Genomic DNA, 25,625 nt, shown 5'->3' with positions numbered 1-25,625 from the left:
TAGTCCCACCCCCTGCTCAGGGCAGGATCAGCCTCAAGCATCCAGGAGAAGGGTCTGTCCAGCCGCTGCTTGAAGACTGCCAGGGAGGGGGAGCTCCCCACCTCCTTAGGCAGCCCATTCCCCTGCTGAACTAGACTCCTAGAATCCTAGAGTGGGAAGGGGCCACAAAGGCCATCTAGTCCCACGTCCTGCTCAGGGCAGGATCAGCCTAGAGCATCCAGGAGAAGGATCTGTCCAGCCGCTGCTTGAAGACCACCGGTGAGGGGGAGCTCCCCACCTCCTTAGGCAGCCCATCCCACTTCTGAACTAGACACATAGAGTTGATATAATCAGATCTGGTGCTAAACTATTCAGGTCTGTGAAACATCTGCTTAATCGCTAATAGGTCTAAACGGGTTCAATCCATCTGTGTGCAATCCATCTCTAGACCCTGGTGTAAATAGTGAAATAAAATCTGGCATTATTAGTTGTCTAGGTTTCTTGATTTCCAGTACTTTTTTTGGGGAGCAGAAACAGTTCGTTCTTCTTGTGTAGTTTCCACATAGACCTGTCGGCCTCCACAGATGAGAATCCATTTAAAGGGACTATCCCCCGTTGTATAGATTCAAATGGGTAGCCAGGTTGGTCTGAAGTAGCAGAACCAAGTTTGAGTCCGATGGCACCTTGAAGACCAGGCGGGCTTTATTCAAAGTGCACACGAAGATTTACACGTCGAATAAAACTTAGTTGATCTGAAACTTTATCCCCCTAGGAATGTGAAATGTTCTTCCTGTAGTAACATGGCTGGTTACAAATTGACCTCTTCCCTAAAAAGCATCAGCAGAGAGATCGAACGAGACCCCAATGGGAATCTGATGAATTAAAATATCAGGTTTCTGCCACATTAGCTGTTGAACTGGCTTCTTTAAGCCCATTACATAATTTGATGAGGAATGAGAGCTCAGCTCTCTGCCTTTTTGCTCGGGAATTTAACTGACCAGAAAGCATTTAGTGCTACGACGACAAAGGGGGGGGGGGGGGGGAGACAATTAAAAATGATCTTATGCAACACCATTGACAACTCCTCTTTGGGAGCAATTCTCTAACCAGTTCTCTGTCCACCAAACTGCCTGAAAATCCATTCTGCAGTATGAAGAACCCATGTGGACGTAGTTGGACTAGGATAGAATCATAAAGTTGGAGTGGACCATACAGCTTCATTGAGATCGAACCAACTTTGTAAAGAGAGAGGGGAGAGAATCCTAGCAGTCTAACTGACTAACTGTTCTTCATTTGAAAACAAATAGAGAGGAAATGTGCTCAGAGGAGCAGGAAGTCTCCGACTGAGCCAATCAGGGCATAGGAAATACCAGGGAATTCCTGGTTTGTATATGCTAAAGCCAGCTTGGTGTAGTGGTTAGGAGTGCGGACTTTTAATCTGGTGAGCCAGGTTTGATTCTGCACTCCCCCACATGCAAGCAGCTGGATGACCTTGGGCAGTGTGAGGGACTAGATGGCCTGCATGGCCCCTTCCCACTCTAGGATTCTAGGAGTCTAGTTCAGCAGTGGGATGGGCTGCCTAAAGAGGTGGGGAGCTCCCCCTCACTGGCCGTCTTCAAGCAGCGGCTGGACAGATCCTTCTCCTGGATGCTGGAGGCTGATCCTGCACTGAGCAGGGGGTGGGACTGGATGGCCTGCATGGCCCCTTCCCACTCTAGGATTCTTGGAGTCTAGTTCAGCAGTGGGATGGGCTGCCACCAGAGCGGCGAAGCTGCTCTGGGTAGCCTCAAGCATACCAACTCCCAGTCTCAGCTCTCCTGCCTCAAACCTACAATTTCAAGATAATACTGGCTACTTTTGAAGGTAAGGTTGCCAGCCTCCAGGTGGGACCTGGGGATCCCCAGGAATTCCAGCTCATCTCCAGACTGCAGAGATCAGTTCCCCTGAAGAAAAGGGCTGCTTGGGAGGGGGGACTCTGTGGCCTTGGACCCCACTGAGGGTCAGGGATGCCAGCCTCCAGGTGGGGCCTGGGGATCCCCTGGAACTCCAGCTCCTCTCCAGACTGTGAAGCTCAGTTCCCCTGGAGGAATGGATGTTAGAAGGCGGCTAACATCTGATGCCTGCATGGCTGGAGCCCCCAGTTAAGTACTGCCCTCTAACCCTGTCATGGTGGCCCACCGGGGGCTTGTTCTACTTGCCTGGGACTGAGAGAGGCGGGTTGTCCAGCACTTGGCAGGCTAGAACATGGCTGGCCGGCTGCATTGGCCTGGAGGGGTCACCAGTGAGGGAGGCCTGCAACAGACAAAGCACAGCAGCTGGTAAGAGAGGCTTCTTAGAATACAAAGAGGTTATCACGCTTGATTTCCTGCCAAAACAATTTTTTGATTCCCTGATAATCCTTTGTCAAAACAGCCGATCAGTCCCCTAGAATTCAGTGTACTTTACAAAGAGAAACCAAAATGATAAACCAAAGGATTATCATTGGCTGTATTTGGTTGCGACACAGATGTAACAGAATTGATTTTTGCTATATATTCCCTGTCATGCAAGAAGATCACAGTCTGATGAAGGGTGCTTGCACTCGAAAGCTCACGCCCTGAATAAATCTTTGTTGGTCTTAAAGGTGATACTGGACTCTGATTTCATTGCACCTCCACTGAGAAACCACTCTCACTGCCAGGAACTTCTTCCAGATGTTTAGATGGAATTTCTTTTGAATTAATTTCTTCCCATTGGTTCTGGTCCGTCCCTCCAGGGCAAGAGAGAACAACTCTGCTCCATCCTCTACATGGCAGCCTTTTAAGTACTTGAAGATGGCTATCAGATCCCCTCTCAGTTGTCTCCTCTCCAGGCTAAACAGACCAAGCTCCCCCAACCTTTCCTCCTACGTCTTGGTCTCCAAACCCCTCACCATCTTTGTTGCCCTCCTCTGGACACGCTCCAGTTTGTCTCCATCCCTCTTCAACTGGGGTGCCCAAAACTGAACCCAGGACTCCAAGGGAGGCCGGACCAGAGCAGAGAAATTTAGCAACCTTATTTATATTTAGATTTCTAGGCCACTGCTCACAACATATATTATTCCTTGATGCACTCACTATGCTGGGTCAAGACTTCCAAAAGGTCCGGGATCCCTGATCTAGATAGGAGGCCTTACTCAGGCATAAGATCATCAATTTCTACCAATCCCCCCCCCCCTCAGACTTGGAAGAGCCCTGGAGAAAGGTGCCAGCCCTCAGTACGAGGGAGTCGCATCACCAAAACAAGCTTCAAATTTCTTCCCTGGCGTGGTGGTTAAGAGAGGCGGTCCGTAATCCAGAGAACTGGTTTTGATTCCCCACTCCTCCTTCACAGGCAGCCAGCTGGGTGACCTTGGGCCAGTCACAGTTTCCTAAGGACAGATCTCCCAGAGTTCTTGCTCACAGTTCTCTGAGAGCTCTCTCAGCCCCACCAACCTCACAGCATGTCTGTGGTAGGCAGAGGAAGGGGAGGCGATTGTAAGCCATTTTGAGCCTACTTCAGGTAGTCAAAAGCAGGATACAAAAAACACAGGTCTTCTTCTTCCTCTTCGCCGCCAGTAACCTGGGACCATATGCTCCCAACACAGGCCTGTCTGGCTCAGTGATGCATGAGCTATTCAGCAATGAGGCTGTGCCTGGCAGAGTGAAGCTGTAGGCCATTAAGCAATGGCTGGCAGGTTGCAGCTCCCAGGCCTGGGGGGCGGTGGGTGTATCCGAGCCCAGCTCTTCCCTGACAAGAACAGCAGGGATGACGACTATAAGAAGAGGCATCTCTGTGTGTGGATATTTTAATGGATTCTGCTCCCTGATCCTCCGCTGGAAGCAGCGTGGCAGGTAGAGACACATGCAGAAGAAGAAGAGCTGCTTTCTTGGACCCTCCTTGTTGCTACCTGGAGGAGTCCCGGAGCCCCTTCCAAACAGAAGAAGAAGAAGAAGAAGAAGAAGAAGAAGAAGAAGAAGAAGAAGAAGAAGAAGAAGAAGAAGAAGAAGAAGAAGAAGAAGAAGAGGAGAGTTGGTTCTTAGATGCCACTTTTCTCTACCTCAAGGCGGCTTACAGTCACCTTCCCTTTCCTCTCCCTGACGTGGGTGAGGCTGAGAGAGCTCTGACAGAACTGCTCAATCAGAACAGGTTTATCAGTGCCGTGGTGAGCCCAAGGTCACCCAGCTGGCTGCATGTGGGGGAGTGCAGAATCGAACCCGACATGCCAGATTAGAAGTCCGCACTCCTAACCACTACACCAAACTGGCTCTCACCTTTCCTTTCCCTGCCACAGAAAAGGATGTAACGCGTCCTCCCGTCAGAGCAATGGGTGATGCTTCAGGCTGACCTGAAAAAAGAGCCATCTAAGAACCAACTCTTCTTCTTCTCCTTCATCAGTAATCTCAGGCCCCTCTCAGCCTCCCCCACCTCACAGGGATCACCGCTTTCTGTTTACTTCCTTGCTTGCTGAACGCCAGCCTTGTTTGCTGATGTCAGCAGTTCTTTGGACTATCTGAGGGCAGGAGAATTGCTGACTGGATCCGACAGTGCAGAGAGTGGTAGAGATCTATTCTGGGCCAAATTTCTAGGTAGGGCTCTTTCCTCTTTTCATATGCAAGCTGACATCACGGAGAGAGATGATGAGCAGTCAAGCTGAATGCCTGGTGGGAATTTTGCATGCGGATTTCCATGCAGCTGCAGGATCCAGCTTCTCCGCTGCCCTTTCACCGTCTTGCTAGAGGCCAGCGGACGCAGTTTGGCTGCTTATTTGAAAACCCCTGGCCTGCATCCGAGCCATCACACAGTCCTGATGACTCCGGGGCACCTATGGTTTCGGAAGGGATATTGCTTCTGTGCAGACGTAGTGGAGATCATCTCCCGTATTTCGTGCCATTGTGCATTAAGTGGAAAGAAATGAGTGGATAATGGCCACCCTTTCCTGCTTTAAACCCCTGGATAAACTACCTGAAATAGGCAGAGGGGTGCCTTCTGGAGGACAGGTCAAAGGTGATTTCAAAAGCAGTCACACAATGTTGCTTACTAGCATTCAGAAAACGAAAAGCTCTGTTTAAACAAAATGGGTAATTTCATTGGTGCCATATTTTTATACTCTAGAAGAAGAAGAAGAGTTGGTTCTTATATACCACTTTTCTCTACCCGAAGGAGGCTCAAAGCGGCTTACATTCGCCTTCCCTTTCCTCTCCCCACAATAGACACCCTGTGAGGTGGGTGAGGCTGAGAGAGCCCTGATATTACTGAAGAAGAAGAGTTGGTTCTTATATGCCGCTTTTCCCTACCCGAAGGAGGCTCAAAGCGGCTTCCAGTCGCCTTCCCTTTCCTCTCCCCACAACAGACCCCCTGTGGGGTGGGTGAGGCTGAGAGAGCCCTGAGATTCCTGCTCGGTCAGAACAGTTTTATCAGTGCCGTGGCGAGCCCAAGGTCACCCAGCTGGCTGCATGTGGGGGAACACAGGATCGAACCCGGCATGCCAGATTAGAAGTCCGCACTCCTAACCACAACTGCCCTGAGCGGGTGTTAAGCACTGAGTGGCACTTAAGCCATGAGACCAGCTCCTCCTCCAAGGACTTACCAGAAATATATTATGTGGAACAAATATTTCTCTCTCAGAAGAAAAGGCAAATTTCTCCTCTCATTTTAGACTCTGTCTACGCTGTGACTAAAGCCAGGGGGAGGGGCAGACTGTGGCTCTCCAAATGTCTACAAACTACAATTCCCAGGAGTCCCTGCCAGCACCATGCTTTCAGGGATTCATGGGAATTGTAGTTCACAGACCTCTGGCGAGCCACAGATTGGCCACCCCTGAAGTCTAAAGGTTTGTGGACCTCCAGGGATAACATCTGGGGAGGGAGGGGGAGAGGGAAATTAGTGGGCTGCAATGGAAGGGGAAAGCAGGCAGGTACTCCGCAAGGTCCGTGAACGGTTGAATACTGTCGGCAGCGTTTAAATAGGCAAAGGAAGTCAGGAGCACCGGCTGCTTAAAGAAGAAACAGCTTTATCGAGGAGAGAAACAGCTATGTAAAGAAGAGAGGAGAGAGAGAGAGAGTCCTGACTGCCTGTTCTGATGGTAATCAGGGAGGAAGTGTGCTCCAAGGAGCAGGAAGTCTCCAGCCGAGCCAGTCGGGACACAGGAGAAGATTATGTGTGAAATACCAGGAAGTTCCTGGTCTAAATACGCTAATTACACATATCCTCCAACACCCTTGTAGGATATTGTTCGTAAGCTACTGAATCATGCACGACGTGGATCTTGCATATTCTGACATATACACACCAATATGTGAACTTCCTACCTGCCTTTTGTAGCTCCTGACGGCTGTGCATGTCTCCACTCTGTCCAGTTTAACTTCCTTTCTGAAAGGAACTCCTCCCATGTGGTCTTGTCCTCTTTGTTACGGACCACTCGGTCCCCCCTAACTTTGCCCCTCGCACAACCCCCTCCCCAATCTGTCCTGCTTATGAGAACATGCGCAAATGAGCATATGTGAAGCTGTCTTCTCACAAATCAGAGCCTAGGTCCATCGAAGTCCATATTGCCTACTCAGACTGCCAGTGGCTCTCCAGGGTCAGACTGAGGTCTTTCTCATCATCTACACCAGATCCTTTAACAAGAGATGCCACGGATTGAACCTGGGACCTTCTGCATGCCAAGCAGGGGCTCTGCCATTGAGACACAGACTCTTCTCTAAGGTGAGCCCTGCTAGATCAGAGCAGAGGTCCATCTAGTCCTGCATCCTGCCTCACACAGGGGCCAGCCAGTTCCTCTGGAAGGCCAGCAACAGGGCAGAGAGGCCGAGGCCTTCATAAGAACATCAGAAGAGCCCTGCTGGATCAGACCACTGGTCCATCTAGTTTAGATTCGTGCCTCACACAGTGGCCAACCAGTTTCTCTGGAGGTCCAACACCAAGGCATGTGTCTGAGACCCCCTCATCATGCTGCCTTATGGCACTGGCATTCAGAGATATACTACCTCTGAAAGTAAAGGTTCCCTTTAGTCATCATGGCTAGTAACCACCGATAGGTCATGAATCCCCATTTAAAGCTGCCTATGCCTGTGGCCATCAGCACATCCTTTGGCAGTGAATTGAACCATTTTTTGTCTTGATCAACTTAGACAATGCTAGTGTTACTTCTGCTTATCTCACAACTATAACACTGAAGCATACATGTCAGTGAATTACTCAGTCAGAGGTTCTGCCTCCAAACCTCTTAGCACATTAATATCTAGGTTTTCAGAGTCATTTACAAGTTGGACTGGAATTTCCTCTTTTTTTTTTAGAATAATAAAGCTAAAAGGAATATGCAGTCAGCACAAAAGAGGAAAGATGGAAACAATACACTGAAGAATATGAAAGAGATCAAAGAATGATAGATTCCTTCCAAGAAGAATCTTTTGAGGATTTCACCTGCTATTTTAGCAAGTGAAATAGAAGCTGCATTCAAAACACTTTGGAGAACTAAATCACCAGGAGTAGGCTGGATATCAATGGAGCTATTTCAAGTTACAGATAAAAGAGTCTCTCAAAATCTTAACAGTTATATGCCAACAAATCTGAAAACAAAAAAATGGCCCCCGACTTGAAATGCCCAATGTTCCAGTTTTTAAAGGTGACATCAAAGACTGCAGCAACTATCAGACCAGCATATTAATTTTTAACACAATTAAAGCCATGCTCAAAATCTTACAACAAAGGCTACTACCATATTAGGGGTTGCCAAACTGTAGCTCTCCAAATGCCCATGGACTTTAATTCCCATGAGCCACCCAACAGCGCATGCCCTGCAGTCCAAAGAGCCACAGTTTGGCCACCCCTAATATGGTTCGACACGATCAAAGCTGATACAGGGAAGACCATGAACCAACTAAAAGAAGCAGTCAGAGGCAGGGATGCATTGCGAAGACTTTCCTATAGAATTGCCGGGGTCGGGCACGACTGAATGGATAATGTCATCATAGAGAAACAGAATGGTTTCTGTTTGGTAAAAGTATCAGACAAGAACATATTTTCTTGCCTAATCAATATGCAGAACATATAAGGAAAACTGGATGAGGTTTTGATGAATCTAGAGTGAAATTTCTGCGGAAAGAATATTAACAATTAGAGATGATGATACCACATTACTGGTAGAAAAGTTCCCCTTTCTTGCTTCCCTCTTCCCTTCCTACACCAGTTCCCTAAACTTCAAGCTGATTTTTCACTGGGATGGAAGCAAATTTTGATTCTCACTCTATGTGGGACCTCCTAGTCCCCTTCTCCCTCTTTCATTTGGGCAGTGATACAAACACATACATTGGAGGATGAAGGACTAGATGGACCACTAGGCTCTTCTGAGGTTCTTATGAAGGCCTCGGCCCCGCTGCTCTATTGCTGCCCCTCCAGAAGAACTGGCTGACCCCTGTGTGAGACAGGAGGCTGGACTGGAGGGACCCCTGGTCTGACCCAGCAGGGCTCTTCTGATGCTCTTAGGAAGGCCTCGGCCTCTCTGCCCTGTTGCTGGCCCTGCAGAGGAACTGGCTGGCCCCTGTGTGAGACGGAAGGCTGGACTGGATGGACCCCTGGTCTGACCCAGCAGGGCTCTTCTGATGCTCTTAGGAAGGCCTCGGCCTCTCTGCCCTGTTGCTGGCCCTGCAGAGGAACTGGCTGACCCCTGTGTGAGACAGGAGGCTGGACTGGAGGGACCCCTGGTCTGACCCAGCAGGGCTCTTCTGATGCTCTTAGGAAGGCCTCGGCCTCTCTGCCCTGTTGCTGGCCCTGCAGAGGAACTGGCTGGCCCCTGTGTGAGACAGGAGGCTGGACTGGATGGATCCTCCCTGGTCTGACCCAGCAGGGCTCTTCTGATGCTCTTAGGAAGGCCTCGGCCTCTCTGCCCTGTTGCTGGCCCTGCAGAGGAACTGGCTGGCCCCTGTGTGAGACGGGAGGCTGGACTGGATGGACCCCTGGTCTGACCCAGCAGGGCTCTTCTGATGCTCTTAGGAAGGCCTCGGCCTCTCTGCCCTGTTGCTGGCCCTGCAGAGGAACCGGCTGGCCCCTGTGTGGGACAGGAGGCTGGACTAGGTGGACCCCTGGTCTGACCCAGCAGGGCTCTTCTGATGCTCTTAGGAAGGCCTCGGCCTCGGCCTCTCTGCCCTGTTGCTGGCCCTGCAGAGGAACCGGCTGGCCCCTGTGTGAGACGGGATGCTGGACTAGGTGGACCCCTGGTCTGACCCAGCAGGGCTCTTCCGATGTTCTTAGGAAGGCCTCAGCCTCTCTGCCCTGTTGTTGGCCCTCCAGAGGAACCGGCTGGCCCCTGTGTGGGACAGGAGGCTGGACTAGGTGGACCCCTGGTCTGACCCAGCAGGGCTCTTCCGATGTTCTTAGGAAGGCCTCAGCCTCTCTGCCTTGTTGTTGGCCCTCCAGAGGAACCGGTTAGCCCCTGTGTGGGACAGGAGGCTGGACTAGATGGACCCCTGGTCTGACCCAGCAGGGCTCTTCCGATGTTCTTAGGAAGGCCTCGGCCTCTCTGCCCTGTTGTTGGCCCTCCAGAGGAACCGGTTGGCCCCTGTGTGGGACAGGAGGCTGTACAACATGGGCTACTGGTCTGATCCAGCAGGGGGCTTGCTATCTTCATCCTTGATCTGACATTATATTTTCAAAACTGAACTATTTCTACCCCACCTCTTTAACATGTCATTCCAGAGGCAGCCTCCAACAGCTGTGACAATAACAAACACCATTCTCCCTTTTAATTGTGATCGCAAAACATCAGTTTGGGTGAAAGGTCTGTCTCTCGGCAACTGCGTGGTAAGAGAATCCGCTGCATGGCCCTGACATTAATTATGGGGCTCTTTCCTTCGGTCTGGCCTCTTCGGGGAGGACGCAGCAGAGCGGGTGACTCAGAAAACAGACAAGCAACCCTCCAGGAGCCAAAATGCCAGCTTACTTGAGAGGAAGAACAACACACCCCACTGGGATTAAGGCGAGGAAAATAAAATTGATTTCCAAGCAGGAGAAAGGATGTGTGTGTGTGTAGGGGGGGACAAACACTTTTCTGCAAAGCTGGCTCATCCAAACCCCACCCCAGAAGGCCACAGACCCCTAACCGAGAACCGAGACATAAAACTGCTGCAATATGACCCCTGCCCCATCCACAGCCCTGCTGAAAAAGGTGGGTTTCATTTGCATTCAAGATGGAGCAGTCTGAAGGCCGGAGAGGGGGAGGAAATCTTCATGGCTATTATGCCTCCCCAAGCAGGAAGCGCTACTTAAAAAAACAATAACTTCTTAAAAATATATAATGAATAATTCAAAAGCAGCCGTGGGGTTCCAATAAAGGAGGATGATACAGCAATGACCTTGAATGGAGAGGGGGAAAGCGCCCCCTCAAAGGGCAGGCCGTCATCCCCAAGGTTCAGCCCAAAAACTGTCCCCCTGTCCGCGCTGCCCTCTTTCGAAGGGGAGGAGAGCTAGACATGGGTCTGGTTCTCCTGCCCTTCACAAGAGGGCAACGCGGACAGGGGGACAGTTTTTGCAGCATGGGTTTGCACGGCATCAGGGTGGCTGCAGGGGAGATGCCGGGGCCTGCCGGAAAAAAGGCCCCGACAACAGGGGGTGGGGATGAGCCGGCTGCCGCTTCTCCCCGCCAGCCCCTCAGCAGAGAAGGGAAAGGATGAGAGGTGCAGAGCAGAGAAGTATTGCCCCCCACTGCACCCCCTCCCCTCCTGCCCTTGGCATTCAGAGAGATGGATCACGTTCAAGTTTGGAAGAAACCCAGTGGGGGGAAGGGGGTGGGGAGAGGAGATCCTACGAGTCATGCTTAACCCCTTCCACGCCGGAGAGGGAAAAACGCCCACCTTCAACGCCAAGGGTCTGCGGCCCACCCACCCACCCACCTTCTGCTTCCAGGTCTGCCAAACGCTGAGTTCTTGCAGCCGCCTCTGGGGAAGGATGCCCCGGCTGCCATCCGTGCGGGACTCACCTGGGAGAGCGCCGGTGGGGCTGGAGGATGAGGCAGGTGCCAAGCAGCAGGCCTCCCCTGGGGCCGGGAGGGGCGGGGAGGCGAGGGCGCAGCCCCACTGCGGTAGCCGCCCCGTTAGCAACCTGTCGCCAGAAGAGGAGGGAAAGAGGAGTCAAGCTGGGCGGCGGGCCGGCAGAGGAAGGATGCTCCGCGCCCACCTAGAGCCCCCGCGCCCCCGGCGGCCCGCACACCCGGGCGGGATCACCTGCTCCGCCGCCGGCCATGCTGCTGCTGCTGCTGCTGCTGCTGCTGCTCTCGGCGCCGGCACCGCTGGGGGAGGCAGCTGCGCGGAGCTCTCCGGGCGGAGGCGGCGCCCGAGCGGCCCGGGCAGCTGCGCAGTCTGCGGCCGGCGCTGCGCTGCTTTCGCAAAGGGACGCCGGCGCTAACAGGCCCGTGCCGCAGGCAGGCGGGGACCGGCCGAGCGTGCCACCGGCAGGGCTTGGCTGCCTCTGGTGGGGCCGCCCTTGGCCGCGCCTCCCCGCCCAGCCCGGCGCGCCCCGACGGAGACGGAGGGAGGCCGGCAGGAAGGCGCTCCAGGCCCGGCAAGATCTCGGCAGCGCAAGAGGAGCTGGCCGCCCGCAACTGAGCACGCAGGATCAAGCACTGTCAGGGCGCCCTTGGCGTTGGACACCCCGGTGCGGAATCCAAGTGCGGTCAAAGGAGGGCGGGGAAAGGGCCCGCTTGGCAGCACAGGACAGGACTCCGTGCTTAAACTACCTGCAGAACAATATCGGGTAGATATCAGCCCAATTCAGCAGGGGAATAGGCTGCCTAAGGAGGTGGGGAGCTCCCCCTCACTGGCTGTCTTCAAGCAGCGGCTGGACAGATCCTTCTCCTGGATGCTTGAGGCTGATCCTGCCTTGAGCAGGGGGTGGACTAGATGGCCTGCATGGCCCCTTCCCACTCTAGGATTCTAGGAGTCTAATTCAACAGTGGAAGGGGCTGCCTGAGGAGGTGGGGGATCTCGAAACTTCTGCATGCCCTGCAGGTTCTCTTCCCCTGAGCCACAGCCCCTGCCTGTTCAATCCATGGCTTCCAGGGGGCCAGGACCGTGGAGTTCAATTAGCTCCTTATCAGGATCTCAGCATGGTGGTTTAAGAGGCAAAAGTGAACTGTGAAAACCTTCAAGAACTCCAGTTTATGTCCACTTCCAAACTATGGATCTTCCAGCCAGTGCACACACTCTTGCTCAGTTTCTGTTTAGACTGACTGGATCCTGAAACCGGCATCTAGCAGCGCATCAGTCAGTTACTTGGCCGGCTTCAATCCTGCCTCGGACCTCAAGCCCGGTCCTCAGCAGAATTGTTAACAGAACCACAAGCACATCACTGCCTATAGAATTTGCCCTGCGAAGCTGCCATTCTCCAGGGGAAATTATCTAGTTCAATTATTTATTTAAAGTTATGCTGTTATTTATAGCTGCCTTTCTCACTTAGACTCCAGTTGGGTGACACAGGACAAGCCAATACAATCGACGGACGAAACATTCATTCAACAATGCAATAGGTTTCGGGTTGCAGAAAAAACCAGAAGTCTGAAAACAGAACGAAAACAAAAACCAAGTATTCACGTGATGCACTGAAAGATGCAGAATCCCATAGGAGGGATCCTTGTTTTCACAAGCCATACACAGTCCTGTAGCCCATGGCCCTTAATCTAATGAAAGCTGCTTATCCAAGCAACTTTGTGAATCATTTTGCACCGTGCAATCCTGCTGGTGGTGCAGAAAAAGCCCTCTGGAATAGTTCAGGTTTTTTAGGATTTGTGGCACACCAGAAGAGAGGGAGCTTTCTGGACCAATGGAGAAGGCGAGAACTCCAGGCCCCACCTAGAGGCTGGCAACCCTACAGGATACAGTAACCATGCTGGGTACAGCTACCCGGATGTCATTTCAGAGTTAGCAAAAACAAGCATACACAGCACTCACACATCCTTAAAGAAGAAGAGGGTTTTTATACCCCTCCTGAAGGAGCCTCAAAGTGGCTTCCCTTCCTCTCGCCACAACAGACTCCCTATGAGGCAGGTGGGACTGGTCCAAGGTCACTGGGACTGGTCCAAGGTCACTTGGCTGGCTTCATGGGGAGAATCAAACCTGGTTCTCCAGATTAAATATGCACCAGGGAGCCCCACCTAATCTAGCCAATTGTCACATGTATTTTCCATATGGGGAACACCCCCTGCATCTCAAGTTTTGTTAGTTTGTTGATGAGTTCTCATTCAACAACTCCCCAAAAGGCCCAGAGACAAGCACAGAAAAAGCAAGTCCAGCTAGCAGAGGTAGAGCAGGGGTCTACATGGCACCTACGGACACCTTTCCTGGTACCCACCGTTTTTAGAAAATGGGTGGAATTGGGTGGGGCTGTTATCCCTTGGAGATTTGACTGGCTGCGCAGATTTTTAAAACCTTGCTTTGGCAGCAACTGCTACATCTGAATGTAATCTGTGGCAGCTATTTTGAGGCTATTTATTTATTTATTTATTTGTATGCCCACCATACTATGCCAGAATTCCAAAGGTGCCCACCAGCTCAAAAAGGTGGGGACCCCTTGAGGTAGAGGTCACGTTTGAAAATTTTCAAAAGTAAAGCAAACAAAATCTCCCTGCACACAGAAAACTAGGCGCTACAGAGAGATTGTCACACTTCTTCCTGCAATGACAGCTCCTCAAGAAGGTTTTGCTTTCCAGTTTGATATGGGGATGGGGGAACTTTAATTACCCAATTAATGAAAGAAGGGAGGCGGGATTTCCTTTCCCCCTTGATTCTCTCCCCAGCACAGAATGCTGATGGCAGCAGGGCTTCGTGTCTAGAAAGCATTGTGTGTGAAAAATGATTCAATCTCTACCCACATCTGGGCACCATCCCAGAAGGGCACGGCCGTGGGATTCTTCTTGAGGCACCGGCTGGACCTCATTAGTCTCCAGAACAGCTCTATTTAAATATATTGACCCCGAGGTCAGAAGGGCAGTGTGCCAGGAGAGTCGAATGTAGCACGTGGGCACTTCTATTGTTTGTCCGATAAATAGCTTTCTCCCCCTCACTGGCCACCGATAGCATTATTATTACAATTTTGATGTAACGTTATTCTTCACATAGCCCTTACAATTGAACTAGATGCTGATGACCAAACAAAAAAAAAATCTTCCCCTGACGAATTCGGTCTAAAAACAGCTCACAATTTGCATAAGCAAATGCTACATAAATGATTAATGATGCACCAGCTAATCAGTTTAAGCTAATTAGCTGATTATTTTCTCTTATTTAGCCTTCAGTCTCTTTAGAGATTCCAACCCTTTCGTCCTTCTAAGGGTATTTCCCGGTTAAGTGATTTTCATATAGGTATTTGTCTCTCTAGAGAACCTATCCCTTTCTTCCTTTAAGGGTAGATTCAAATGGGTAGCCGTGTTGGTCTGAAGCAGCACAATAAAATCAGAGTCCAGGAGCACTTTTAAGACCAACAAAGATTTATTCAGGGCGTGCAAGCACTCGAAAGTTCACACCTTGAGTAAATCTTTGTTGGTCTTTAAGTTGCTACTGGACTCTGGTTTCCTGTTAAATGGTTTTTATAGGACTTAACCGGTGTTTACTGCAGCTTAACAAAAGATTCCTGAGTACAGGCTTCAGCAGCTGGTGGCAGGAATGTGCTGTAAAAAAAATAGATCGTGATGCCTATAATGCCAGATATAATAGGCAGAAGGTCAATTAAATGTTATTTTTATACTTCCTAATGGAAGGAAGCAGCCACACAACAATCTGTCTATTCAAACATCTGAGGTCTTTCTACTTCCTGCTGCAGTTCTTGGAGTTTATGAGATTTGTCTGGCCTTTCCCCCGGCTGCTAACGACTCCTATAACTTTAGTTTACGTGATCCTAAACAGGAAACGGGAGATATCTTTGGGAAAATATTTTCACAAACAAAGTGTTAGATAAATCAAGTGCCAAATCTGCATTGAGGAAATGTTTCTTGGTGGGCAGCCAGAAACCAGGAAGTCATTACAATACCTACAAAAATATGAAAACAACTATTGTTGTTATAACAATTCCACTTTTAAAACTGACATCATCAAACTAGCTGGAGGCTGGACTGCTGACGTAAGGGAAGTGTGTTCTGTAATCTGGAGTTCTCCGAGGAGAAGTGGCACCCCGGGCAGGGGAATCAAACACGGACCAAACCTGGTTTTCTATAGCTGCATTAGTGGCATTCTTATTTTGCTCTATCGGGCCATTCATATACACACCTTCCTGCAGAAGAAACACAGAAGTCTCTGCCCCAAGGACATCCCAAATGGAATTGCAAATGCAAGAGTCACTCACCACCACTGTCTTCTGACAATAACCAGTATGCCTTTCATGTCTTCCGTTTTTTCTATTTATTCCCAGAAGGTTAATGGCAGCATAACAAGAACAACGCAGTCTGCTGGAGTTATGCCAAAGACTAAAAAAATATGAATGTGACTTATGCTTTTGTGAAATAGGGGCTCCCGGTGGTCTCTGTTCAATACAAATATTCATTAGCTTCCCCTTTTATGTTCTACACTCCCATCAGAGGCTTCAAAGATACCAGTCAGCTTGGTGTAGGGGTTAGGAGTGCAGACTTCTAATCTGGTGAGCCGGATTTCATTCCGCACTCCCCCTTTGGGGAGAGAAAAGCGGCATATAAGAACCAACTCTTCTTCTTCTTCAAAGGGGAGAGTTCAGGCTTGCCAGTACTTAGGAAATAGCCTAGAGATTTTGGGGCTTTAGCCTGAGGAGGGGAGGGCTTGTCAAGGAGAAGGACTTCAATGGGGTATACCACCATAGAGCAGGGTTGGCCAAGTGATGGCTCTTCAGATGCCCATGGACTACAATTGCCATGAGCCCTTGCCAACAGTCCATGGACACCTGGAAAGCCTCAGTTTGGCTTTCCTGGGGAGAAGTTGAAACGCTTGGATATCTCCAGCTATCACCTGGAAGCTGGCAACCCCAGAACCAATACTCATTACACATTTACGCTGCAAAAGAGTCCTGTGTGCATCTTTGTGTGCACAATGTGTGTGAGTGTGCATGTGGAGGTGGGGTCAGTTTTTGCCAGTTGCTCCCATAGCACCCCCCCCAAAACCCTGAAATGCTGCTCCTGGGCATTGGGGACTCCAGGAATAGCTTCTGGGGGAATGAGAGTTCTCCGGTAAGAAGGGAAAAATCATCTTCTCCTTTGTGCTCAAGGAAATGCAGGTGTGATCTGAGCCCATTACCAGCGGCCTCCTTTGTGCATGGAATTGCTGCAGTTTTCACCAGGTCATCCAGCAGCATTTCTTCCTGGCATTTCTCCATTCCTCCAGCTGTTTTCAAGTTCAAGGACTCTTCCTCCTTCTCCTTTCTAGCTTCCTGCTGTTCTCCATCTCCTGCTTAGTAGACACTCGGTTTTCTTCCTCCCTGTCAAATCCATCACCGGGTGATATTTCTACCTGCATCTCCTCCTGTGCTGTCTTCCTCTTGATTTTTCTGATTTCCTTGAGTGGCTTTTCAACTCTGACTCCTCAGTGGTTTAAAAAAAAAGCGTATTCAAATATTGCGACTGGTGAAAGGAATAAATAACTCCATTAAGGCCGGCACTAACCAGATTTCAAATACCGAGGGACTTTCCACCAGCAACTATGCGTCAAGCTCTTTCTGGTATCTGCACCTAAGTCACATTCCCCACAACTAGCCATGCGTCCTATTTGCACATTTCTGTAGCTCATATACAAATACCTTGCAAAATTATTACCTGTTAAAGAAAAGAATCATACAATCATAGAATCATAGAGTTGGAAGGGACCATACAGGCCATCTAGTCCAACCCCCTGCTCAATGCAGGGTCAGCCCTAAGCATCCTAAAGCATCCAAGAAAAGTGTGCATCCAGCCTTTGCTTGAAGACTGCCAGTGAGGGGGAGCTCACCACCTCCTTAGGGTAAGAAAGAAGTGTATTTCCTCAATTTGCTCATGTCTCTAGCTAGGATACAGATTCTTTACACAATCATTACCTGTTAAGAGAAAGATAATAATAGAAAGATATATTCCCTCTCCCTTAATGAGCCATTAGAAATCTTCTTGCAATCAGGCAACATGGTTAGCCATGAAGATGGGTTCAGACAGTGGCTGTGTTGGTCTTCATGTGAACAGCGAGACTAGGGAGTCCCAAAGTGAGGGCAAGTGGGAAGGATCCAGGGGGGCGGTGAGAAATTTGGGGGCAGTAGGGGGTCATCAGTCTGACTCCTCCTGCTGAGGCTGTGTTTTCCTAGCAAGAGATGTTCCAAGGTGGCTTGTGACCCTGGGCTTCCTTGGTGGCTTTCCATCCCTGTGCTGACCAGGGCCAACCCTGCTTAGCTTCCTGAAGAAAAAGTCAGCTTCAGAAAGTGGGCTGGAGGGGACCATATTCCTGCTGAGCGCCTTTCCCTCTTCAGACTCTGTCCTTCCCAGGCTCCACCCCAAATCTCCAGGGATTTCTTAACCCAGGGTTGGCAGCATCCCTTCCTCAAAAGTCTCCATCTTTGGGAGCCTAGAAAAGCCTTTTCCTTGCTCCAGGCCAGGGGATTTTCCATTGCTTGCCCCCCCCTCTCTCCCTCTCTCCCTCTCTCTCCCTCCCTCCTTTAACAAATGATTTTTAGAAACACATATATATTTTTCCCCAGACTAAAATATGGCCACAGCACAACAACCAAAAAAGAAGTGTGGGCAATATAGTGTCTTTTGAATTTGAAGTAGACCTAACGCCAGGAAAGAGGTGTGGGTTCATATGGGAGGAGGGGATTAGGGGTGTAGTCTGGGAGCCAAGGGTGTGACAGCTCAAAAAAGTTTTGGAACCACTGAACTATACTGAAATCCCGTAGGACCTTAGAGACCAACAAGGCCCTCGGCCCATCATGGTCCATAGTGCCTCCTCTGACTGGTGGCTGCTCTCCAGAGTCTCAGGCAGAAGTCTTTCGCATCATCTACTCCCAGATAATTTAACTGGAGTTACCAGGGTTTGAACTTGGGACCTTCTGCTTGCTGAACAGCTGTTCTATCCGTATTTGTCCCCTACACAAACCAACATGTCCCCCAAAATCTCCCTATGCACATTGTACTGCATTCTGCAACAATTTCTCAAGTCTCAACATTTGTTTAATGGTCAAAGCAAAACTGGACATCTTAGAAAGATGTAAAAACAGCCAAATATGCATTTAGTGATACACTTTAAATAGAACAACACATAATTTAAACTATTGATACAAATTATTTGTATAATAGTTTTAGGCTGGAGATAGATGATAATCTCCCCTCCCCCAAATGGCATAATAGGCCTAGCATTGTTGGAGGTGCATTTGGTGTGCTCTATTCAAAAGGGATTTTGCAGCAAAATTTGTTTGACCAGTGTCAATTGCTGGATAACATCAATGCATGTCTCTACCCTACTGATTTCAGCCTACTTAAAAGCATCATCTGTCTACAGCCTCATCAGTGCCTGTATGGACGCTAACTATCTTTTAGGTTCAAATGATGAAACAGTGACATGGAAAGATGCAAAACAGCTCTGGCTGCTGCTCGTATCTATTATAAAGACAGACAAGGAGGCCAACATGGACTGAAACCCCAGGCTGTGTGGTTTGTGCACCGTCTGATGCACCGTGCAAGCACAAACAAGCTCTGAAACGTGCCATGTGGCCATGCCCTTAGAAAAATAGTACTGCACACTCTACGCAACACTGGCACTTCCAATTTAAAAGCTTCGTAAATGCAAGGACTGTAACCCAGAAAAACCACAAGTGCAAAGGATTCCTTTTCTAGCTATGAAAGGGTGCCCTGAGGGCTAATAATTTACCTCTCCATACCTGACAAAAACTATGCGAGGCACAGGACCCAGCCAAACTCAGTCTGTATTGTCCATGAGAACAGAGAGGAAACAGATAAACGTGACAAAAATTTTTTACAGTTTGACAGGGGTGCGGATGTGGTAAAACAGTCCTCCGTTGAGAGTTTTTTAATTTTAAAAAAGCAGAATTCTGCTCTCATTCTGACCAGCAGATTGTTCTAAAAGGAGAGACCACCCTCACTTCATACTGCATGGAACTTTGGTCCCGCACTCACAGTAATGTCAGCATAGGAAGCAACCTGAGCCACCTCGACAGCCAATTGCTTCTTGAGGACAAGCAAGCTGTAGAACATGGTGGCTACTTCTTCACGGTTCTTCTTCATGCAGAGGGTCAGAAAACTGAAAGACTTTGCTCCTCTCTGGTGGATGAGCTGTACATAATGGGGGGAAACAGACAGTCAGTGAGATGAAAGTTAATTCTGCTCTTGAAGAAGAGAATAAACCTGGTGGTCTCTCATCCAAGAACTAACCAAAGCTGACCCCACTAAGCTTCTGTGATCTGTTGAGATCAGGTTAGCCTTGGCCATGGTCAGAGCGCATGTTCTAAGATGGTTCAGAGGCGGTTTGCCATTAGTGATGTTCGTGGGTGTCCAGATGTTCAGAGGTGTTCTGTCATTGCCTGCCTCTGGGGTAGGAGCAGCGGCTTCTAGTGTGGGGTGCTGGGTTGGATTCTCCACTCCTCCTCGTGCAGCTAGCTGGGTGACAGTACTGATAGAGCTGGTCTCACAGAGCAACCCTGTCAGAGCTCTTTCAGCCCCACCTACCACACAGGTGTCTGTTTTGGGGAGTGGGAGGTGATTGTAAGCCACTTTGAGACTCCTGAGAGTAGTGAAAAACAGGGTATAAAAACCAACCCTTCCTTCTTCTCTGTGTAGCAACCCTTGACTTCCCCAGTGGTCTTCCATCCATGTACTAACCCGGGACAACCCTGTTTAGATTTGGGACCTGATGAGATCGAGCCATCCAGGTAAGGTTCCACGGATTCCTTTTTCCCATTCATGCTCATATATTGACCACTTCCTACGAAGATGAAACTATTTGTCACTCTGTGCAATTGATCCCAGCCTGCTGCTATTCAGTATTCCTCATGAATAAACCTGTTTTCAAACCCCACCCACAAAACCTGGAGCTTTGCACAAGCAGTTTTCACAGGAAACAGAGGCTGGGCTGCGTCTCCCTTCGGCAGAAATTGGTCAGTTTGTTCTTTCTCTGTATTGCCAGGATGCAGGGGAAAGGGTGGGGCACACAATCCTTTCACTAGCCTGCTGCAAGAGAGCTGCTAACTGGGCTTCTGGAAACAGTGGCTGGGATCACATGCATTGTGTTAATGAGCTAACAGTAGTTCCATTTGGGCACTGCATGTGTACAGGTTGTGTTGCCCACAGCACAGGCATTATTTCTCCAAGACAGGTAAGTGCTTCTGCAAGCTCTTGCACATATGGATACAGGAGATAAAACCTACTAAGCTCTTGTGGAACACCAACAACAAAACTCTGCCTGCTTAATGCTAAAATCACAAACAGAACGATGCCCCCTAAAGTAGCAATCCCCAACCTGTGGGCTGCGGACCACATGTGGTCCTTCGACTAATTGGAGCTGGGCCGCGAAGGACACCTTCTCCCCCACCCCCCGGCCCTTTACTTCATCCCCCCCCCCCGGCCCTTTACAACACACTTTGGGTGTCCTTGTCTCCCATCACTCCCAGATGGGACTATCTTGTTGCAGAGAAACAAGTTCAGGGTTCCCATTGATTTGTCATTGTCATGAGTTAAAATTTCCATGAAAATGAAATGTTCCTTATGTTCATTGTTGTGGCGTGTCTGTATCTTATTTTGAATGGATGTTTAAACATTACCCTACAATCAGAGAGCGTTAGGGCAGTGGTTGAGAGTAGAGGAGTAAACTACCCCCCCCCACGGGCCTCAGTAAAATTGTCAAGCGTTGAGTGGTCCCCGGTGACAAAAAGGTTGGGGACCACTGCCCTAAAGGACAGAGAACCACTGTGGTGTGACAGAGATGGAATAATAAACAGGATGTGTATGTCAAAAATACATTAATATGAGTTATTTTAAAGTTTTTAAAAGTGCTTGGATGTTAAGCTTTGATTTTACACATATTCCTTTAAGTGGGTAGCCATGTTGGTCTGAAGTAGCACAACAAAAAAAGAGTCCAGTAGCACCTTTAAGACCAACAAAGATTTATTCAAGGCTTGAGCTTTCGAGTGCATCCTGCATTTGGCCGCTGTGGCCAAAATACAGCGGGCGCTAGCATGGTGGGTAGGTGGAGGGATGGGGCGAAGGAAGGAAGAAAGGGAGAAAGAGAGACAGAGAGAAAGACAGAAAGAAAAGGAGGAAGACACTTCGCGGCTGCTTGGCCCTCGAGTGACACTTCCCGGCTCCTGATTGGGCCCTCCGAGTTTTTATCCCGGACAGAGCCCGCCCTATCTCCTCCCCTTTAGCCCTTATTGCTTTATTTTATCCGCTCCGCAGGAGCAGTTAAAGATATTAAAAAGATGTCTTACCCGGAAAGCGTTTAATAGCTCTAAAGTTCTCTTATTCTGGCTATTTTCTTCATAGTCGAGACTGCTGTCCTGAAGTTCCTGCAAATGAAATAGACACACCTGTTAACTAGCAATGAGCCACACACAAACATAAACATTTGCACAAAGACAAGCCTTTGCCTTTCCTATGCAGAACAGAATTTTCACTAAAAATCTTTCAAAATGTTTGAACTACTTGCAAACTTCACAAACTTACAAATGCTAAGTACTATTGCAGTACTATCATAGCATCACAAATTCCAGTTTGTTCCTTATTTCACAGAATGGCTAAGCATAGTCCCATGCTTGACCAGCTATTCCCTTTTGATTCACATGCCACACAAGCAAGATGTACTAGATAGATGATTTGTAGGTACAAGCCAGAGTTAAATGCATTCTAAGCCCAACCATTTTAACTATCTTAAATGCCCACAATTAAATGTTTTGTAGTCATTGGCTAAAATTTGGACAGCAAATTGTTCCAAGGAATTATAGACGAGCAATCACAAATTCATAGATTTGGAAGAGGCTTTATAGAATTGAGAATTTCTACTGTTCCATGTATAGCGCGCCAAGACATCACAGTGAGGGGTAGTATATAAATTAAATGAATGAATAAATAAATAAGTGACTTGACTTACATTTTCCACCTTAGTGTGTGGCCTCTCTGCCTCTTGTCTTCCTGAGGAATCAATTAAAGAACCATCTGACAAAGCAGACAGCATGTCAACAGCTTCCTGATACAAGACAAACAAAATTCAGTTCTCATAATGTTGTTTTAAACCCATTGTTAATTGCAGAGAATAATTAAGGCTCAGCTATTTGTGTTGCATTTTGTGACTCCAAGGCTTTGGAGGCAAGTCCATCTCTTCCATGGGAGATGAAGACAAGGGAAAAGCTTAATAACTGGATTCCTCGCCAGAAATCTAATATCCATATTTTTATTATTAAAATTATCTGAAATATATACCCTTCTTCCCCCACAGAGGCATTTCTTTCTCCCTCTCCACCTCATACTGCTTCTTAATTTATTAGTTTTAATCAGATTACCATAATATAGAAGCTAGACCCCATCTGAATGGCTGTGAAAATCTATCGCAGATGCATAAAATCTCGCAGCTAGATGAGAGATAGGTCTGCTATTATCTTTTAATAAAAGAAGCAATGTTTCCATAGGATCTATATTTTGGAGCAAAGGAAGAATTAAAAGATTTCTAGGCTCAGAAAAATTATTTCATTCAAAGGTCATGCGACACAGGGTGTCTCTGCACTATCTGTACCACACTCGCATCCTCAAACAGAGGATAGCATTTTAAGATGCCTCCCAGGTGTGTTTCTTAAGATTTCATATTATTATAGATGGGAAAGAACCCATCAGCCCCTTCACTGGTCAGTATCTCTGCCTACCTGATGCATCTTGAGGAATTTCTAATCCAAAAAGGGTATGCTTAAAAAGAGCATTGAGATGAGGCTGATGAAGATAAAAGTGCGAAGGAAGTGCAACAGGATGGGAGCAAAGAAGGGGAATAAGATTGCAACCAACAGCAGAGAATACCACTCCTGTAAGGTAAAGGTATCCCCTGTGCAAGCACCGAGTCATGACTGACCCTTGGGGTGACGCCCTCCAGCGTTTTCATGGCAGACTCAATACGGGGTGGTTTGCCAGTGCCTTCCCCAGTCATGACCGTTTACCCCCCAGCAAGCAAGCTGGGTACTCATTTTACCGACCTTGGAAGGATGGAAGGCTGAGTCAACCTTGAGCCGGCTGCTGGGATTGAACTCCCAGCCTCATGGGCAGAGCTTTCAGATGGCTGCCTTACCACTCTGCGCCACAAGAGGCTCTTGCGCCACTCCTGTAGTATGTGGTAAATACCCAAATAGTATCTGGCAGAAACCAGAAATATACTCACTGACAAAATGCTCTAAGTGCAGAGTAAAAGCATAAAGTCGGAGAAATTCTAGCACCAAGAGATGCAAAACTAATTTGGATCTGCACTACAGATAGCAGTTATTTGGGCTACATGTATGTTTCCCCATTAGTGATGGTGTAACAGAGTGGTGTCCGGTATGGTGTAGCGGCTGGGGTACTGGACTAGGATCTGGGAGACCCAGGTTCGAATGCCTGCTCTGCCATGGAAATTCATCTTGGGCCAGGCACACCCTTTGAGCCTAACTGGTGTGAGATTAAAATGGAGGAAAGGAGAAGAATGTAACCTGCTGGGGGAGGATGGAGGCATATAAATATAATAAAATAAACGGGGCAAACAGTGGCTCCTTTGGGCCATCTCAGGTGAGGGAAATGGTAGGGGATGGTAGGGGACTTCAGCTCGCTTTTGAGCCACAGTTTCAACCCTTGCATGGAAAGAAATTATGGAAAACACCCTTAGATGATTTATTTCTAAGTACAGCAATTTGAACAGGAAATTCCTACCATGGTCTCAGAGGTTTTAGTGTCAGTCCTGTTGTCGCCATCCAGGATCGTAAACTGCAGTGCAGAACGGCAAATGGTCTCCTGCATGTTACTTCGGCTTTCTACAATTGGCAATTAATAATAAAGCAACGTTGCAAGAACTTCCTTCCCTTTCCCAGAGAGATTAATTGTCTCCACTTGCTAATGATGGAGTCCATTCATATCTGTGACTGATTCTGTGTTTTCCTCACAGCTGTTTTCCTCTGCCTGCCTATTAAGACATCTTTTATCTGTCTTGCTGCTTCTGTGTTTTCCCTTTCTCTAGTTGTGCTGTGAACTATCCCAAATCTGGTTTGATGTAGCCTTTTTGGAAAGACTACAGATGAAGTACCTTTGGATGCCTGATGGATAGGAAGGTGAGCAGTTTTTGCAAGCCCCTTTTCCTTGCCTTCAATTCTCCTTCCATATACAGCAGGGTTTTCAATTAAAAATTGGGAACAGTAAATTGGTGTAAGCGTTATAGTGATCTATCATAACACTATACTGTGTTGTTTTTTCTGTTTTTTCTAGCCCTTTTCATTGTGGCATCGTAAGGAGAAAAGTATACAATCCACATCCTTATCCATTGTTGTTCCTCTATATATTTATGAAACAGCCTAGGGGGTGGGACGTGTTCGGCTGCCCAAGTTGGAATAGGGCCAATCAGGGTGCAGCCAGCTTTGCCCTGATTGGCCCATGCCCCTCCAGCTCCCGCCCTCCATCCCCGTACTCCAGCCTCTTTGCTCTCAAATGCTTCAGTGCCTGGAGCCAGCAGCAGGTAAGGGGAGAGGGCCCTGGGCAAAGGATCGTGGTGGAGGGCCTCTTGGCCTGCTAGGCTGGGCCTGCTGATGAGGGCCTCCCGGTCTGCTGACTGGCCCTGCTAATGAGCTGCCCAGCCCCCCCCCCCCCCGCCCCACTTGATCTGGCTGTGAGCTGCTGCCCAAGGACACCTTAAACTGCCTGGCCAGGGGCCAGGAGAGGGGACCCTTTCAAGGCCCGTTCTTAGGAACAGGCTTTGAAGTTAGTTATCAATAAAAGCTGTACAAAGAATTGTCTCTGTGTAGAAGCAGCTTGAACCACTGTTACTTTTTCAGTTGTTTTTGCCATGGTGTGCTTTGGAATTCTCCAACACGGGTCCAAATTCCACTTACAACCTGCTTGTCCAACCTGAGCTGATTCTACACTTACTTTGTTTATTCTGTTATGGATCCTGCTGAATTTAGATCGATTTGAACTCAGATCTTCCTCTACCTCTGCCCCCAATTGAAACAGAAAGTGTTCTGCACTCGATAGTGGAAGCTCGGGAGTGGAAGCCAAGTGCAGCAGGAGCCTCTTTCTTTTCTTGAACGAGGGGGGGGGGGGGAGGATTGGAGACAGCAAAGGAGGGGGGGAAAACCAAGAGGCAAATCTCTGCTGAGTGAAGTTAGGGCTTCTGGAGCGCAGTCCCTTTAAGGGAAGCCTTGAAACCGGGAACCAGGAAGACTGACGCCCTGGCCAATCAGGGAAGGCATCTTTGGAGGCACAAGTTAATTCAGTTTTTGAAATAGTGAGGCTTATATCCACTCTAGGATATTGGGGGGGAAAGGTAGGGTCACCACGAATCAATCATGCTTGTTGCAGAGGGATTATTTAAAGTTCCCAAAATCAAAATGCAAATCGAATTCAGTGTAGACTGGAGTCATTTGAACTGGGACTGGGCAAAAAGCCCCGTGCAGACTACACCCTGGTTATGCAAGGTTTTTTAGGAGGTGAGAAGCTCCCCATTTAGTCCTATCTT

At 48.6% G+C, this 25,625-nt stretch overlaps 1 protein-coding gene across 4 annotated transcripts in view; it reads right to left on the bottom strand.

Moving 5' to 3' along the window:
- The window catches only part of SNPH (syntaphilin), a 71,950-nt gene that overhangs the window by 28,047 nt on the left and 18,278 nt on the right, over positions 1-25,625 (bottom strand). The window contains exons 12-16 of one of the 4 annotated variants that reach the window (XM_077335992.1): positions 23,831-23,931; positions 22,041-22,136; positions 21,382-21,459; positions 19,076-19,231; positions 2,178-2,271 (exon numbers count right to left, since the gene is read on the bottom strand). In XM_077335992.1, the coding sequence (XP_077192107.1) occupies positions 2,178-2,271; positions 19,076-19,231; positions 21,382-21,459; positions 22,041-22,136; positions 23,831-23,931 (525 nt within the window). Of the gene's footprint in view, positions 1-2,177; positions 2,272-10,951; positions 11,523-19,075; positions 19,232-21,381; positions 21,460-22,040; positions 22,137-23,830; positions 23,932-25,625 lie in introns of those variants that run through there. The other 3 variants (XM_077335994.1, XM_077335993.1, XM_077335995.1) reach the window with 3 other exon arrangements.

Source organism: Paroedura picta, chromosome 4 (genome assembly GCF_049243985.1).
Source record: "Paroedura picta isolate Pp20150507F chromosome 4, Ppicta_v3.0, whole genome shotgun sequence".
In the NCBI taxonomy this organism is placed as follows: Eukaryota; Metazoa; Chordata; class Lepidosauria; order Squamata; family Gekkonidae; genus Paroedura; species Paroedura picta.
The sequence above is the reverse complement of the archived record's forward strand: the minus strand, read 5'-3'. Positions and strand labels throughout refer to the sequence as shown.